Here is a 14,578-nt window from a genome sequence, read left to right as displayed (position 1 = left end):
AAATGACCAGGCACAGAACCCTGGAAAGCTGTAAACTGAACCATATTTAGGCTATCGGTAAAGGCAGATGTGCAAGCAAAAACTATTACTAACTGGGAGAATTGTGTTTATTTAAAATTGTAGTGTTGACAATAATAAATAATAATTTATAAAATGCCTGTTATTAACTTGTAGATTTTAATTTTTCTCTTACGTTTTTCTGGTCAGATCTACAAAATTATACTTTTTTAAGCAATTGATAGTTTTGACTAGTAAACTGAAGTAGGATCCTGGTTACTGATATATGTTGTTTTGGTTTATTATTTTGTTTTCCAGTCCAAATAATAATGTAGCTATATTTATTGTAGAGATATTTCCCATAACTTTGTTAATCAAAGCCTGTGCAAGCTTCCAAACTGAACAAGTGTTGCAGGAAATAAAGCAGTACTGGAGACCAGAAAAATGAGGATTTACTTTGTAAAAATACTGAAACATTGAACTAATCCCTTGTGTGAATCCTCATGAAGGTCCTGTCTTTTAGAAAGAGGTATACTCATTATAGTACCAGTAGCAACACAATTTTACCAATATTGGATAGACAATACTCCATGCTATTGCAAATAGGAAAGAGAGTCACAATCATACTGTGGCAAAGTAGTTACTATGCACGAGATCTGATTTAAGTAAAAATCAGATTTAAATGTTTCTATTTGCTTAATATTTTTTAAAAAAACAAAAATGGGAAGGAAAATTCAATGAATGTTGGATTCATCACTAACTCATAGTAATGCAGATGAGAAAATGATTTTAATTTTCAGAAGTCAAAATGGTACAAGGGAGTTTATATAATAAACCAAGTTACTAATTTTATGCAAAGCATTTTAATAAAGATACTACTAACATTAATGACACAAAAGGTCAAACTCCCTTTGGTTTCTTTTAAACATACATCATTATGCATATCCTGTAAAGCCAGCAGTTACAACTGTCTGTTAACATAGCTTGCTTTCTTTCTTTCTTTCTTTCTTTCTTTCTTTCTTTCTTTCTTTCTTTCTTTCTTTCTTTCTGTTCTGTGAATTTCCATATAAATGATATGAAACAAGCTACTTCATCTGTCACGGTAAAACTATGAGAACAATCAAATCTTCCTGCGTGCAGAAAGTCCAGAGAAACTTTGCATATGAATGCACAGTATGGGATACAAGGGAGGAAAGCTACCACAGTAGGAATATTTTCTCATGTTTTCTCATGTTTCAGCAAGTATCCAAAGAGGAGCCGGATTGTTTTCGTTACAGGGCTAAAAAGCCTTAAAAAAATATTTTGAAATTTTCTAAGATCATGCCACTGTAATTACCCTGTGTGTAACTTTTAGAATAAAACTATATTATCCTGTAGTTTCAATTTTTTTTACATGAAAGGTTATAAACAATTATCCCAGAGCTAGAAAGTGCTTATTTGGTTCACCTTCATGTGGCCAAGAAGAAAATATATTTCACCAATGAATATCTGATCTCATTAGAAAGCTCAACTATTGTTTTTAATGCAGTTATCCTCTTGGCACTTGATCCATCTAAACAGGGATAAGGTATAGAAAACAAAAAAACAAAAACAAAACAAAAATCTAACAGAACAAACTAGAATTCTTGGTGCATAGTTAAAACTTCAGTGTACCCCGAGACCACTGATTGTTCTTCAACAGTGTTTAAAAGAAACTCAAATAATTCTTGAAGCGAAAAATGGCAGCGTAAAGTATTTTTATGATGTGCTGTCAAACACACACAACCACTCTTCAGGCAAAAGAATTATATCATACAGAGGACAATTACCATTCACTCCAACTCCAAAATAAATTTTGAACAGAATTCTGAAAGAAATCAAGAAGCAGACCTAAAAATAATTGTCTCTGAATAACACCACAGATTCTAGGCAAGGATGTTTCAAGTATCAGCAGTACATGCAGCTGCTTAATGAACATCATTCCCAGTTCTGCTAAAAGTAAGGTTTGGGAACAACACAAGTATCCATTGTTGGGAAGCTAATGTCCTCCTGTTTTATAAAAACAGTTTCCTCATCATCATGCAACATAGTGGTACTGATTAGGGTTATCTTTGTCTCTCTCCATATAGTCTCTGTCTATGAGAGATTCAATCCGCTTTTTCAAGTCTCCAGGCTGTAATAAGAGAATAAGTTGACACTTTAGCAATGTAAGGACAAAAGAAATAAAATACTAGAGACAGACAGACACAGACAACTCTCTGAAAATGATAATGTATTCTGTGATCACAGTAATATTACCATAATTGTGCTCCCAATTTTGCCTCTCCCTTACTGTATTAGACATTAATATTTCACTCACCTTTACTGGAAATTTTAGCTGATTATATAACTCTGAAACAAGAAGATTGTGACTGAGTGTCTTCCTCATCTTCATTATTCGTACTATAGCTGCATCAATCTGATACTGTCTATCTTGAAACACCCTTTCAGTTGTGCTGACTTGCTCTTCGACCTATACGGCAAGTATGAAAAATATGCATCAATTACCCTCACATACAAACATACACATGCACTCACACATGTGCATACATACATGCATATTATTTGGTTAATTATAATAAATTGATCTATACTAAAAGAATTGGTATTAATGCTATGGCATGGCCAGCTTTTGGGGATTAGGCAGGAGTGAAACAAAAGTCAACTAATGGTTGCATCATGTAAATTTGCCTCTCAGAAAGGAAAGGCAGCACAGGCTATGACTGAAATAAAGGTCAGCTAAATATTTACAAATTATCTACAAATTTAACTGGCTGAATCCATAACCATGTCAAATGTTTAGTTTTCACCCCTCAAAACAACCCCCCTCTCTGAACCTAGAACAACACTACAACACTTGGTTGAACCCTGAACAAAAGCACTTCTATTCAGGGCTGAGAATACAGTACATTTTTCATACATGTCCTAACCTCTCTTGGTTAAACCCAAACACTACCAGCACTATAGACAGACTATTCCAAAGAGCTGTTGGCATAGAATACATACCGTTTCTTTCATCTGTATTTGATTGATCTTTATTCTGAACAATTTATGCTTAAAATCACCATTAAAGGCAAATTTGTCTCCATCTTCTACATCCTTTCCTCTTGGACTTTTATTCAGTACTCTTGCTTTACCACAGGCCAGAGACTGCAAGGTTCTTTTTAATTCGCTGTCCTCTGTGAAATGGGTTTAAAATGCAAACACACAGTGGAAAACTGTTTACAATTGCTGTATCAATTGCCATAAAGCACAGACTGAAGAGGAAATGAGCTGGAAAAGTATTGAGATAGGAGCAGGTGGAGATTGCTCTAGTACAGTTTGAAAATTTACGTCTATCTACTTGCTTAGGGGAGTTAACAATATCCTAAGTGATCAGGATATCAGACAGGATATTACAAACTGCTTCTGTCCACCTCCCTTCTGCTATAGTGCAGAAGACTGTGAAATATAAGCCTGACACAGTACAGTAGCACCTCGGCTTACGTTACCCTTGGGTAACGTAAACTTCGGGTTGCAAAAGCGGCAAACCTGGACGTGTTTCACCCCGTGCACATGACCAGAAGCGCTCTACTGTGCCACATGCATGCACAGAAACAGTCTGTCACCACGCACCCATGCGTAGAAGCAGTCCCTCTGGCTGTGGAAACCTCGGGATCTGACCGGAGCTCTGAAATGGATCCCATCCACAACCGGAGGTACCACTGTACAACTACCATAGTAGTTTGCTTGAGGAAACACAGCATGAGGAAATTGCCAGCTACCATAATGCAGTACAATCTGTAGGCACAATATTCAGTTCAGAGCTCCATTCAGTTCAGAGCCCAGGGTCAACTACATCTTGTATGTCATAGGCAGTTATTGGAAAAACTGCAGCCTAAATATGTTCCGCAATATGTTTTGAAACCACAGTGGTAACATGTAGTACTGGTATCTCTTTGTATTCATGTTTACCTCTATTAATAAAGCTCTTGTAACAAGTCATTCTCCTGTACTGTGGTACCTCTACTTACGTTCACCTCCAGTTATGTATCCTTCGGGATACGTACACAGCAAACCCGGAAGTATTTTTCTGGGTTTTGCCAGGTGCGCATGCGCAGAAGCGCTCTATCGTGCCACATGTGTGCACAGAACAGGCACCTCTGGTTGTGGAAATCTCGGGATCTGACCGGAGCTCCGGAATGGATCCCGTCTGCAACCAGAGGTACCACTGTATTTTAATCCAATCACATTTATGCCAGATCAAATCCACAAGACACCTGTCTTTTCAAAAACTATTACATACCTATACCAGTAGCCATTTTAGTTTCTTCAAAACTGAATTCATCTCCTTCATTGAACATTAAAAGCACTAAGGTTTGGAAGAGTGACACCTGAAACTCCTTCTTGCCCTAAAACAAACAAAATATATTTATAACATTACAAACATACACACACTAGCTTAACTGTTAATGGTGCTGCCCCCAAAGGTCATTTATGTTACACACACAAGAAATTAAGAAATTTGCAGATAGAATGATTTTTAAATTTACTATTTTAAAAAGAAAGCATACATGCTTGTAATTACAAGCAAAACATATACATAAACTGAACATAGTTTGGAATGGGGTAAGTTACCTGCCGTACTCCACCATATCTTTAGGGGGACTTACTCTGGCCTTGGCTAAGCCAGGATGAAAGACTTATCCCAATGTATCTCCAGATGAGCAGGCTCTATGTTGGAGAGCCAACTATTCTAAACTCCCCTCGTTCAGGAGGATATTGGGTTTAAGTTGCTCCCTTAGTGTTAGAAAGGCAGGAAGAAGGAAACTGATGGATGACAGGTTTGGCATTAAACAATTCTGAGCTAAAGTGAAATTCAGCCTAGGAATTTCCAACCCCACCCCAGCTATTTCCAAAATTATTTTCCATCCTTAGTTCCGAACAGAATGCCAAAAGTCATTGGCACAGTTCAAACAGTATGCTCCCTGACTCACTCTATGTGCAACAAAGGAGCAAAATTCCACCTGACACTTCTCAACATCTGTGCACAGACGTAGCATTTTAATAGGATGTACATACATAAAATCTATGGCTAATTTTTTTCTCAAATGAATCTCTGGAAGGACCATGAGCTTCAGATCTACATGCATCAAATTCTAAATGCTGCACTCTACTCTAAATGTCTGCACAAGCAAGATAGGCAAGTTTCATGGCAGGAAGGCACAATCTGATTCCCGCACCATGCATAAAGAAAAGATAAACATATCACGTGAATCAGAAGACTACCAATATATTTCTGCTTGCACAGCAGAATCAGACTCAAAGCTGCAGCATAATATATATGGACTGATAAAAAATCTCATAGAATGTTGCTTAATGTGAATGCTCCAATGTTCACCAAACAACTAGAGTTTATGTTCCATAGATTAAGTGCAAGTACTCTTTCAGACCTATTTGACCACAACAGCTCTTATACAATGCAGGCAACTAGTAGCATAAAATATTTCTGATCACCAACCTCTGAAAATCCTTCTGGCTCCTGGAAGTGTGAATTTCTTTTATGTATGGCCAGGGCTCTTTTTCTAGAAACAGAGGTGCCGGAACTTGTTGACCTTTTTATGGGGGGGGGGAGCCTTTTTAAGCCAATAGTCAACTAGCCAGGACAGGCAGCCCAAGCAATCCATGGAGGAGCTTTCAGGCCAGGCCAGGCCAGCTCACCAGCAACCACTCTCCAGTCCAACTATACTGCTGCTGCATCTGTCCTCTCCCTCTGCCACCAAGAAGCATTTTGGGGGACAAACTGCAAGCCTGCAGTAGTGGCTGGTGAGGCAGCATGGGTGGGACTCTGTTGCTTTCCTGGCTTCCCAACACTATGAGTCACTGCAGCTTACTGAAAAAGGAAAGTGAGTAGTGTGTGGACCCTGATTCACTGCACTGAGCTCCTTGTACTTCTTCTTCTTCTCAATAAGCAGCACCAACTTGGGGTACTGGTAAACCAGAAGAGCAACAGAGTCACACAGAAACACCACCCCTCGAGCTGCAATGCGTAAGGGAAATGGAGGGTTTGGGAAAGCTGTAAATGGGAGTAAAAGAGCAAAGAAAGCAAAGATTAAGTTATTCAAACACACCTCTTTAAATTCTGCTTTCAGGACAGCATGTCCTAAACTAGTTTGCCACTGAAGTTTTCGACCACTATGCTTTCCAAGATAAAAAGTCTTAAATACTTCTTGAAGTTTAACCATCTGAAATACAAGAAATAATAAGCTTAAGAAAAATAAATCCAGGCAAACACACAAATCCAGGCATAAATGGCAGCCTGGTAACATTTCATGTATTCATTTTTGTCTACAAGTAAAGCAGAAAACCAAGCAAAGAATGCAAATCTGTACAATTGGCAGGATTTTTTCCAATTGCAGGATTTCGGCTTGTGGCAGAGAAGTGAATACTCTCCTTGAACATCCCATTAATGGGGATAATAGCTCAACAGCCCTTAATCGGTTTTGGAAAATGTGTAGATACACTGCATTTATCCAGGATCTTACATTTGGCTTTAAAAATTGTTAAATCAGAATTGAGTAGGCTCTAAGGCAGGGATGCACAACCTGCAGCCCTCCAGATGATGTTGGGCTACACTTCCCACCATCCCTGATCACTGGCTATGCTGGTTGGGGCTGATGGGAGTTGTAGTCTAGAAATATCTGGGGGGCCACAGGTTGTGTACCCCTGTTCTAAGGGGTGGAGGTAAGTAGATAAATGTATACTGAATGGTATATTTCGTCATACCACCCCTGTATTTCATGCAGAACTACTGCATTCAGCAAAAACACAGAACCCATTACTTCTGGGGATGCTTCACTTTGAGATTCATGACGTGTGAATATGTGCATACATGTGCACACATGGGGTGACTGGATGTCTACATGCTCCCATGGCAAAAAGTTTCAGGAACAAGGTATTATAGGCCAGATAGAACAGTTTTCATATTCAGGAAGCTTTCGACATGAGAGTACATTCATGTATTCAACCTCTCCCCCTGCAGTCTGAAGTTACTGCATCCTAGAAAGAATTATCATGCGCATTCCCCGCACTACTGGCCAGGGTTTCCCAATTGTCGGGTGTTTATACTACATTTTGAAATATTTCCCTTGAGAGAGTCTTTAAACCTCTTTAATCATGCTTTCCATTTTTAAGTTTGGAATACAGTAGTTGCTTTGGAAGGTGATGATCAGGCATCCGAACAATATGACCAGTTGAACGAAGTTGATGTTGAAGAAGAATCATTGCTTCGACACTGGTGATCTTTGCTTCTTCCAGTGCACTGGCATTAGTTCACCTGTCTTCCCAAGTGATATGTATAATTTTTCAGAGACACCATTGATGGAATCTTTCGAGGAGTTGGAGATGTCGTTTATAAGTGGTTCATGTTTCCACAAGCATACAGTAAGGTTGGTAGTACAATAGCTTTGTAAGCAAGCATTTTGGTTTCCATACGAATATCCCGGTCCTCAAACACTCTTCACTTCATTCGGGGAAAAGCAGACTTGGGCAGACCTGACCTGACCCAACCCTAAGGTGGGATGAGGCGACTACCCCAAGCGGCACCCCCAAGGGGTGGCATGCTCGTTCCACTGGTCATCTTTGCAGCCAGTCTCTTTGGCTTCTGGGGCAGAGAGGGACCAGCAGCAATCTTTGAGGAACGCTACCCCCTCCTCCAGAGTTGGCAAGAGGGGAGGCATTCCACCATCCAGCTTTGCTGTTGGGCAGGCGAGGGAGATTTCCCCACCCCCACCTGGAGAAGCAGGCATAAAGCCTCGCTGCCAGGTGGGAGGGAGAAATCCAGAAAGGATTTCAGCCCCACCATGGCAGGGGAGACCCTAAAAGGGCATCTCACAGAGGAGTCCTTACGGAGGTTGCTCCCAGTCCCTGCAATGTGGGATGCTTTGCCTCATGTGCCAAAACACCTCTGGTCACCCCTGGTGGTGGGATTAATAGCATCTACAGGAGCCACACACTTCCTTATGAGCAGTGGTGAAGCTACAATTTTGGAGCCCTGAAGCATGAGGCAACCAGCAATGAGGTCTGATTAACCATGGCTATCTTCTCCAATGGTGTTGTTCCACGTTAGATCACCACACCTTTACAACATCTGTGCTACTGACTCTCAGACTTCGGGATTGTTGAAATATATACAACAAAAAATTAATCAATTTGAGTTGTGCTACTCAAATTGGGCCTCCTAGATACCAAAATTCTAAGCAATGTGGACCAAGAATCACTGAAAGCTTCTGTGCTCTGGTTTGTGCATGTGTAAATCCCAATGTAAGAGCTTCCAGAGATCAAATCCAACAAACCAATGAACATCAATAATTTGGGGGGGGGGAATGTCCCAACACTTCAAGTGTAGTTGAAGACTTACCTCTGGAGGCAAAAGGACATCCATAGGCGTATAAGTTGGCCAGTATCCCATTGTAAGTATATTTACTGTTAAGTCTATATTCCCTGGGTCCTTTTGATTCTGTATGTACTATGATAAGAAAGGAAGAAAAGGATTTTCAGTCATGTTAATGAGTTAAAGGTTTTGCCTGGGGACAAAGAAGGAAGGAGAAAAGAAATAACTACTGCTGATTATTATTATTTTCTACAAAAATGTCAACTTTATTCAAATAGCGTAGCAATTTCCCCCTATATTTACAGCAAAATTGAATTTAATTATTGAAAAAATGACGTAAAGCTGTTTTTTAACAAAGGTTGAATTCAGTGATACTCTACTTTCATGTTATTAAAACTCAAAACAATCTGAAAATAAGGAGCTTAAAGTAATATTTAGAGTTGATGTTGAGGTGAAAGTACTTTCCTAATTCTGACCTAGATTTTCACCTATTGAAGTATTAAATTTCAAAATCAAAGTTTGACGCATCTACGTTTTTAAATGATGCAACATTTCCAATTCCTAATAATACATTAGGATATATCTGTGTCAGTTAAAGTGAATTCAACTGATTGACAAATCTTAAGGTAGCATATTCCATAAGTTATGTTCTGTGTGAAATTTTACTTTATAATCTAGACAAAAATAGTAATTAGCATGGATTTTAAAATGACAAAATAACCCACTATATTTGCAAATGCGCCTCTCTCTTCTTTCACCACTGCTGCAAGGATGAGTTCAGATGTAGTCAATCTTAACTGTGATTTGTTTGACACAAGCCAACTTCAAATCAAGAGCTATGAAGCTGCAGTTAAAATTAACCATGGTTTAGGGTTCATATTAAATACTAAACTGCAGTTAATGAAAAATGAAAGCTTCTGATATACTCATGGCTGTGCCAGAGGTCTTGGGTGGGGGTGGGGAGTGTGCAAGCCCAATGTTCATTGCAGCTCATTTCTGTTATGCTAAACGATCATATATTAGGTCTGAAACTAGTCATATCAAACCAGCTCAAAATTTCACTGAACTATCCAACTGAAGTGAAATCTTACCTGTTTAAACTGAACCATAACATCTTTTGAAAGTTCCATATCCTTAAACATTCCTTCCAGTTTACTGGTGAAAGCAGCACCACATTCTGTTATATGAAACAAAAACAACAAAAAATAGTAATATGGATGCAGTAACTTGAACTGTCAATTTAGGCACATAAAGAAGGTAACAAACTCTTCAGAAGGAGTAAAGTAAAGCAAACCAAACATGAGATTTTTTAAAAAATGTGCATTTGTTTGGAATCAGATTTCCAAAAGGACTAACCTGTTCCATTTCCCCCTATATAAGGGCTCAAACTTGTAACTGAAGGAACCAAATTCACAAATGCTTACCATGCTTAAGCTTAGACAACATAGATTTCTCAGCATCTACTGAAGCGCTTTTCCCAACCAGAAGTCTTTTGGCCAGGTCCTTTTTATAAAATGCTTCAAATACATCTTTACCTGCATGGACAATGTTGAGGAGGATGAGAAAAAACATCACTAAAGCACATGCTGTGACTTTTTTTGAACCACAGAGGGGGGAAATTAACTGTGTGTGTGTGTGTGTGAGAAAGCATAGGAATAATCCTCTATTTAAAGGAAGTAGCAGAAGCAAGATTCTGTCACTATAAACCTCAAAATACTACAGCTTATACAAATAGCAAATAACTTAAAACTTGACCTACACGTTCTACCTGTGAAAGTGTCAAATTTCAAACTGAGCTAATAAAATTGTCACAGATACAGCAAATTTAAAAGTGCTGGAAATATAAAATTCAACTCTTCCTCTCCAATTATTAAGATAACATATATATTTCATTCACATTCTGGTGAAAACTACCAAAGTGCTTTAAATAGACTTGTTGCAGAACCTACACTTGGGTTTCTCAGAAGTTATAACAATTATAACAATGTTCCTGCCCCATTTCTATTGAAAACAAGTAGCGGAAAATTGTGTTGTGCATGGCTGAAAGAAAAATTGAAGCTAAAGATCTTGTCAGAAGTGCAATGTTTGTAGAGGGAGCCACAATTCCTATTCCTTTAGATATAAAATATCATTGGGTGGATCCTTCAATGTGCAATTCTATAGAGTTCAATCCTATCCTTCAAGCATCTGCATGAAACCACTGCATGGAGTCATTTACTGCAACATGCATCAAGCCTTTGGTATTTTGGTTAAAAAAATCAGCAGGGCAGAAATGTATGATACACTTTATCCAGTTGTTTAAAAAGAGATTCCTTACCATGAATAAATCTAAATATTATCATAATTTTGTCAAGGATTCTTTCCAGCTCTTCATCTGTTGCTTCCTTATTGCCAGCTCTTAGCTTTGAGTCCACATGTTTTGCTAAAAATAATTAAAAATAAACAGCTTAAAACTAATCGGGGTGGGGGGGAGATCACTTGGTTTCCACATATTAGTTTTAACACATCTAAAACTACACTACGCATTTTATAAAAGTTGAAAGAAACCACTCAATGTCAAAAAACGTATAGTCTAATAAAAATATTTTTCTATTAAAGATTTTCTTGGTTTACAAAGATATGATAAAAATATGACAAAAAAATGAAGGAAAAGTAAAAGTAAAAAAAAGAAGCAGTGGCACTTTTCCTGTTACAATACCGCAAACAAGTAGGCTGCTTGCATTTCATTGACTTCAGTGAGATTAATCCAATCTGTGCATAAAACTGCAATATTTACAGGGTTTTAAAAAATCCAAATCCATGCCGGACTCAGAGGAGGAACACAGATATGGGCAAAGAGTGCAGAGATACGGTAGTAGAACAATGGTGATGATGATTATGATGAAGACAAAGCTAAAAATTAACAGTAAAAATAAACAGTTTGAAAGTAATATACAAATCTACAGAAAGCCAATGATAGTGAAAATGGGAATGATACTATTAGAGAGGCAAATAATAATAATAATAATAATAATAATAATAATAATAATAGCAGAATTGAGAACAAAAATCTGAAGCTTTCAACGTGAAGCGGGAAAACCAGTTAAAAATATTACAGGTTAGGCGCCGTGACAAAATTTAAATAGTAGTGAACAGAGGCAGTAAACTGGCAGATATGGGGAACTGATGAAAAGAGTGTGAAAGAGAGAACAGCACGGGGAAATTTAAAATATGCCCACATTCAGCAAAACTATGAAATAGTACAGTATTTCCTCTTTCTGTACCTTTTTTTTACTATACAGTGGAATATGTATGCATACACACCTGCGTAATCTGAATTTTTGTAAAGCATCAACATTTATATATAAAGCACTAACATATTTACGCAATACTTATTAAGAGAAGTTAGGAAATTTTTAAACTTTAACACACTACATGAAAGACCTCATAGAATCATAGAGTTGGAAGAGACCACAAGGGCCATCCAGTCCAACCCCCTGCCAAGCAGGAAACACCATCAAAGCATTCCTGACATATGGGTGTCAAGCCTCTGCTTAAAGACCTCCAAAGAAGGAGACTCCACTCCTTGGCAGCAAATTCCACCTAAACTTCTTCATTTTTTTTTACTCTAAGCTATTGTAATGGCTTAAAATATTTCCAATGGCTTGATGCCCAAAAAAAGCCCCTAGGATTACACCATGAATCTGAAGATAAAAAGACCACCTCCTCCAATTAGAAGTAGAAAATAGTCTTACATGAAAGGAAGAATGAAAAGGGCATGTTAAAAGGTGAGAACTCAATTCTTTCACTGCCTTTTCTTACTCATGGTTGTTAGGGGCAGTCACTGTAAAAGCAGATCCAAAAGCCCCTTGCTATAGATAGCACCAAGCTGTTTTTAAATATACTGATAAAGTTCTTATAAGCCATGCAAAATCCCTGAACTCGTGGGAAAGAGCAGTGTGTGCACATAATAAAGCAAATAAAATAATAGAATTTTCCACTCCTTATTAAGGAGCTCCTAAGAGATTTCTACACAGATATCAATCTCTAGATATAAATTGTGACACAACAGTTTCCTTCTGAATGCTTTCACAAACTAACACCAGCTGCAAAATAAGGAGAGGGCCTTCTCTATGGTGACACCCTGGTTGTGTAAATGCTAAATATATATCTGGCACCATATCCGTTGAATCTTTGACAGGCAGCTAAAAACACACTTGTTTGAACAGGCATATGCTGAGCAGAGGGTAAACACCATACATTTTAAACACATTACTTCCTCCAAAGAACCCTAGAAACTGTAGTTTATGCTTCACAGAGATATAATTCCCAACATCCTTAACAAACTAGTTTCCAGGATTATATGGGGAAAGTCAGGTATGTATGATGCCTTAGTCTGTGTTTGTTTCTGCAGTACCGCTGTTTTAATGTTTGGTTGTCAATGGCTTTCATCTGCCCTGTGATTCACTTTTTATGTAACCATTATGTTTAACTTGTTTTATTGTACTCTGACCTGAGACTGCTTGTTGATAAGGGGCAGGTTTAAAATGTTCATTATTAAGTAAGAAAATAAATAAATGCAGGATGTGGCCAAATTACAAAAGCTTATCTATATCCCACAAGACTTCTGCAGTAGGATACCCAGGTTAAGGACTGCAGGGACAGTTCTTCAGTTGTTCTGCTCCTGCCTCGAGGGTCAATTCAAGAAAGCAGGAACCTGCTACTCAGCAGGTGCTATTTAACATCCACATCAAACTGCGGTATGGAGGTCATCCACAGGCTTGGGACTTGAGTGGCATCAGTATCCTAACAACACCCAGCTAGTTAGCGAATCAGAGTATATTACCAAAGAGTAGGGTAAATAAAACTAAGAGTAAAATCAGAATTAGATCACATTTCTCTCAAAAAGGGAAACTGGTTAAATATTAGAACTTTTGAATTTTATCTTCTCCTCCCTCACCCCCCCCCCAAAAAAATCCATCCCGCATGTGATAAGCATTGCAAGAGCACTGGTGTTAGAGATACTGGAGGAAGTGTCTGCATGCCTACTCCCCATTGAACACTCTCTTCCCAGAATTTTACCTGTTGTTATAGCCACTGCTTTTGGGAATACAAACTCATGCCAAATCCAGAATTTAACCAGACCTTCTATGTCCCACTTCCAATCAATATTAAGGCGGCTGTGGTTCTCTCTCTCTCTCTCCTCTGTGTTAGAGGACAATGGGACAACTTCTACGGCAGGGATAGGAAATCTGTGGCTCTCCTGATGTTGACTACAGCTCTCATCACCACTAACCATGCTGGCTGAAGCTGATGGGATTTGGAGTCCAGCAACACATGGAGGAATCATCTCTACTTCATGGTTTGTGTTCTTTGGTCGTGTGCATGTGTTTGGGTGAGTTTGTTTTGGCCCCCTGAGGTCTTTACTTTGGATACCTTAGAAAAGACCACTACTTTTAGATAGCTCTAGCCTCCCTCTCTTCTCTCTTTCATCAGATCACCCCAATAATAAGCAACACAACCAAACTTACCTCTGCATCTTTTGGAGCTTCCTTAAATAGTACTATGTTGCAACAGCACTCTAATTTCCATGCAGTTTTATGAGCAAATGTCACTGCAGTCAGTCAGAATAAAAACAAGCACAGATGCACAAGGAGAAGAAACAATCATGTCTCTTAAGAATGCAGCCCACATCTTTATCAGAATACACACACTAGCAAATATTTTCATGGAATAGATATTGTACTGCTGGACACTGGCATATTTAGCAACTTAATCCTAGACAGTATAAGTTTTAGAAACAGTATTTTTGCAGAAAAATTGTTATACCTATAAGTTCTGCTGGTTTATTTGGTCTCTTGTTGATAAACGTTTCAAAAGATTCTTTCATCAAGTTTATACATTTCTCATTTTTCTGAAAACACACTTCTATTATATGATCCACTTTGTCCTTAAAATCTAGCAGCTCTTGCACCATATCCTTGTCTTTTTCAGGGTTTACCACTATTGTTGTCCCATAGTTCTGCAAAACAAACACTTTTGATCAAATGTGTCAATAGTACTTACCTCTCTTATTTCCTAATATTCCCCCACCATTTACATTGATAATAAAATCATTTAAATCACAGTTGCTTTAATGCACCTGAAACATTAAAAACACCAAAACATGAGAATTGCACTACATTTTTTTTAAAAAAATAAACACTTAATAAG

At 38.1% G+C, this 14,578-nt stretch overlaps 1 protein-coding gene across 1 annotated transcript in view; it reads right to left on the bottom strand.

The window, feature by feature from the left end:
* Positions 1–767: 767 nt before the first annotated feature.
* CUL4A (cullin 4A) overlaps positions 768–14,578 on the bottom strand; it is a 36,468-nt gene continuing 22,657 nt past the window's right edge. Inside the window, exons 11-20 of the mRNA XM_035114917.3 lie at positions 14,195–14,387; positions 10,704–10,808; positions 9,811–9,921; positions 9,478–9,563; positions 8,414–8,521; positions 6,126–6,239; positions 4,301–4,406; positions 3,022–3,194; positions 2,336–2,488; positions 768–2,149 (exon numbers count right to left, since the gene is read on the bottom strand). Of these exons, the coding sequence (XP_034970808.1) occupies positions 2,054–2,149; positions 2,336–2,488; positions 3,022–3,194; positions 4,301–4,406; positions 6,126–6,239; positions 8,414–8,521; positions 9,478–9,563; positions 9,811–9,921; positions 10,704–10,808; positions 14,195–14,387 (1,245 nt within the window). The 3' untranslated portion in view covers positions 768–2,053. The remainder of the gene's footprint in view (positions 2,150–2,335; positions 2,489–3,021; positions 3,195–4,300; positions 4,407–6,125; positions 6,240–8,413; positions 8,522–9,477; positions 9,564–9,810; positions 9,922–10,703; positions 10,809–14,194; positions 14,388–14,578) is intronic.

Source organism: Zootoca vivipara, chromosome 4 (assembly GCF_965207765.1).
Source record: "Zootoca vivipara chromosome 4, rZooViv2.hap1.1, whole genome shotgun sequence".
Lineage (NCBI taxonomy): Eukaryota > Metazoa > Chordata > Lepidosauria > Squamata > Lacertidae > Zootoca > Zootoca vivipara.
This window is presented reverse-complemented; position numbering and strand designations above follow the sequence as displayed.